The sequence below is a fragment of the Rosa chinensis genome, chromosome 5 (assembly GCF_002994745.2).
Source record: "Rosa chinensis cultivar Old Blush chromosome 5, RchiOBHm-V2, whole genome shotgun sequence".
In the NCBI taxonomy this organism is placed as follows: domain Eukaryota; kingdom Viridiplantae; phylum Streptophyta; class Magnoliopsida; order Rosales; family Rosaceae; genus Rosa; species Rosa chinensis.
Genome location: NC_037092.1, coordinates 32,487,920 through 32,491,987, shown reverse-complemented (window position 1 = coordinate 32,491,987; position 4,068 = coordinate 32,487,920). Strand labels below are relative to the sequence as shown.

At 33.6% G+C, this 4,068-nt stretch overlaps 1 protein-coding gene across 1 annotated transcript; it reads left to right on the top strand.

Annotated features, from left to right (window-relative positions):
• Positions 1 to 1,055: 1,055 nt before the first annotated feature.
• On the top strand, positions 1,056 to 2,257 carry LOC112201808 (vascular-related unknown protein 4-like). The gene is made up of 3 exons (XM_024342723.2): positions 1,056 to 1,604; positions 1,725 to 1,796; positions 1,952 to 2,257. Exons 1-3 carry the CDS (start codon positions 1,260 to 1,262, stop codon positions 2,099 to 2,101), a joined length of 567 nt encoding a protein of 188 aa, XP_024198491.1. The 5' UTR covers positions 1,056 to 1,259; the 3' UTR covers positions 2,102 to 2,257.
• Positions 2,258 to 4,068: the final 1,811 nt, after the last annotated feature.

Below are 4,068 nucleotides of genomic sequence, written 5' to 3'. Positions count from 1 at the left end.
CTAATTATTCATTAATATTTTCCTTGGAAAGATCAGGACACAATGTTCGATGAAATTCATTTAAACTGTTGAAGTTGAGAGTTTTCAATATTTCTTTGTCCTTGAACAGACGCATCTGTAGATCCTCCTTTAGTGGTGGGCATCGAGCAATGTAGCTACAATAAGTGTCTGAACATGGCTTTACCTACAGCATTGATTTAAAGTTATAAATTTAATTATGTGCATCTGAGAGCTCTTGTTTCTTGCTTACATTGTGTTGTTGTTGAATTTCTGGTGTTTTTGTTTGTGATCTTATTTCCCAAATTGTTTTGTGCATGCCGCTAAATATACCGTCATTTGTAAGTTGTAACTTCTTCATTTCCCCCCTCATTCTATCAATAAATTTTTATTTCACAATAAGACACCGAAGCAGTGATTCATGTGACTAAGTTTTAAGAGATTTCTGAAAAGTTCCTTCATAAAATTGCTATCGTAAATTAATCTAGAAAAAAAAATAATAATAAGTTGATCGGATTGAAACCTCCAGCTCCTAATTGTTTTAAACTTAGGGGTCATCTTAGGGATGCATAGGTCATTTGGGATCATTTTTGTGATGTATTTTTTCAACTTTCAAAAACAATTCCATCAACAAAACGAGAGACAAGTGGTGAGCTTCCGATACTGATAATTCCTCTCAGAACGTGAGTGTGGTGCTTGCACCTCGTTACATTATAATTGAGGTGCCTATATAACCTAACCATCAATTGTTTAGTAAAATATGTATATATAAAAAAATTTCTGAAAACTAATTCTTTTTTGAAATATTCTGAAAACTAATTCTACTTTAAGGGAATATCATGGAGAAAATTAATTATAACAGTTACATATTATTTGTCAAAAGAGCACAATTAGATAATACTTTGGTGGGGACTGGGAAGGAACTAGTCCAAGTCTTCGGTGACTAAAAATTAGGCAAATTTCTGTTGGTATGACCTATCGAGTAGATCTCACACACAGGTCCAAACCCTCTCTCTCTCGTGGCTGTAGCCAATGATTAATTTTCCTCCAACTCCCTCCTTAATCCAAGGCGGCTACCTATAAACTAATCCTCAATTAATCTCATGTTTTCCTTTGTTCTCTTCTACATTCTTCTATATATAGCTAGCTACTCAACCAGACTTGAGAAAACTTTCCCCATAGCACTTACTACGTACCCACTCACTTACAATCTAGCTTTCTGTATATTTTAATTTCAAGCATTGCTATACTCTTGTAGATATATGGAAGACTCGCTGAACTCTATGATGGAAAAAGCTCGTTCTTCTTCTGAGTCGCCTGAGGAGAGTAGTTGGACCATGTACTTGGAAGATTTCTTGACAAACAGTCATCATCACGACGATCAACAGCACAGTTCATCTTTCTCCTCCGGGTACGAAAACCATTCCATAGTCTCTGATGCTGCTTCTTCGATCAGCAAAAATTTAAGTAATATCTGTAACGAAGAAGTTTTAGGGTTTAGCGACAGATCATCATCCAGCTGCATCATCAAAAGAAAAGCCAAAAAAGCTTTACTTCATGATGATGCCTTGGAGGATACAGCTACTTCTCCTGTAAATAGTCCCAAGGTACACGTACGAGATGGATTGAATTATTCCTTAATTTTCAAGCATTTTCCAATTTAGATTTACCATATTTAAGCATTTTTAAGATCATTATTCATTTTTCATGTTGTTATTTTCCGTTAGGTTTGTAATCTATACCATTCAGCAGATATGAAACAAAATCTGCAGAACGATAATAGAGACATCATTTCTAAGGTAACAGTACATACAGCGATTAAACACATTCCATTTTCTTCATTGGTTTCCTCATCATTATTGTATTTTACTTTTGTGGGGGCAGTAAGTATATATTTTTCACCTGATGGGCGCTAATGAGTTGAACTTTGTTGTTGTATATGTACGTAATATAGGAAAAAGGAAGTACTTCTGGCAATGTAGATGCGACAAGTCCTACTGAATTGGATTTTAATAGGAGGGAAAGTGACTGCACAGATCTAAAGCTGAAGAAAAAAGGACTTTGCTTAGTTCCATTTTCTATGGTCGCCAACTACTTTGGTTGATTTATGTATGTTCTTATCAGCTGATACGTATATACACTCTCTCTCTCTCTCTCTCTCTCTCTCTCTCTCTCTCTCTCTCTCTCACAACTGATGCATCGATCAGGGTGAAGAATATTCACATGAGAAAATAAAATGATCGGGGCTTGATGCACTGTATATATGATAAAAGATTCACTTTTGTGATAGAAGTTCTTTTTATATATATATCATTTTTTTCGATCAGAGAACACAAACAATTTGTTAGAGCAAGTGTGTGTACCTGGAGATATATATATATATATATATATATATATATATGCCATCAAATCACAAATGCAATGATCGATTCGGAAGAGCAAGTATAAGAAAATTGGTGTAAGATTATTAGATAATTAAATGGGGTAACTTTAATTTCTGATTAACAGGTGCTCATTTGAATGAAGCACAAAACTGTAGTTGAGTGTTAATATCATGAAAGATCGATCAACCAGTTTAGTAACACATATACTAGAGAAATATTATCTTTTATCTTTTCCTTTATTACAAAGGAGTTGCTCCCAAAACTACCACAGCTCTCAAAACCTCCTGCAAAGAAGTAGATCGAGAGGCTTGAGAATTCTTATATACCATTGTGTACGACTTGAGAATTTTCAATATGAGATTTTATTTTCGATCAGTACACTCTCTAACCTATGGGTGAGGATAAAAGTTCAAACAGCGCAAAGCAATCAAAAAGTTTTGGTTTGGTTCAGTTTTCTTGTTCAAAAGTTGAAGTGTGGTTTACGTGTACTCACGAGATAACAGTTCGCATCGATTTGATTTAATTCTTTTCACCACCTGTATATTTCTTATGAAAAAGAAAAGAACGAAAAAAACAAAACAAAGAAGACTTTGCTACAGAATTTCAGGGCATGTTTACTTACTTGGAATGAGTGGGAATGATTACGGGGTAAATTTATTCATGCGTTTACTAACACATAAAGGAATTGGAATGATTCTGGGTAAAATTATTCATGCGTTTCCTAACACATGAAGGAATCGGAATGAGTGTAGGTCCCACCTCTTTATAAGGAATCGATTCCTGAATACTTAGGAATTTGATTCCGAGGGGGGATATGGGTTTAGGAATCGACTCATCCGGAATCAATACCGATTCTTTTCTTCTCCCATTCCAGTTGTCTCCGATTCATAATTATTTCCATTCCAAATAAGTAAACGTGCCATTATAGTTTTTGAGAAAAGGTTATTATTGCACCATTGGGAAACTATAACTAAAAGGTTTTTATGTTGACTGCTTAGGTGTAGACATAGCTGAAAACTACACCACAAATATCATTTAATTTCCGTGATTTAGAAAAGTAAGAGTAGTAGTATGTGCGAAATGGGAAAAGTTCTATAGTACATACCAGTAGTATGTTATATCCACATTTATAAATGTGATAATAAATTTGTTGTTATTGTGTTAATGAGAGTTTTATTTTGTGTCATCTTAGTTCTATTAATGATAATTACACCACCTATGATCTTGTTACATATTTTTGAACAGATTTATTGTCAATATTGTAATTTTGGTTTAATTATATGTAAATAGTGCAAACGAATGTGATAATTTTGATTTATACAAATTGTAATTTTTGTTCAAATAAATGTAAAATCAGTGTATAGTGAACATCACAATATTATAGCTTGCATATCAATTTCATAGCTTACCTAAAAGAAATTTAAATTCCTTTCTTCATAGTTTGCATATATAAGTTTTAAAAATGACTAAATACTGTTTAGTCCTTGAGGTTTCGACCAAAAAACACTTCAGTCCTTGGTCTTCTAATTTCACATGTTTAGTCCTTGTACTTATAAATTTTGGACCAATAGGTCATTTCCGTCACTCTCCGTCCAAAAGTTCCATTAAATTGCTGACGTGGCAGTCATTCTGTGGCAAAATGTCTATTATACCCTCACTTTTTTTTTTCCTTAATTTATTAATTTGT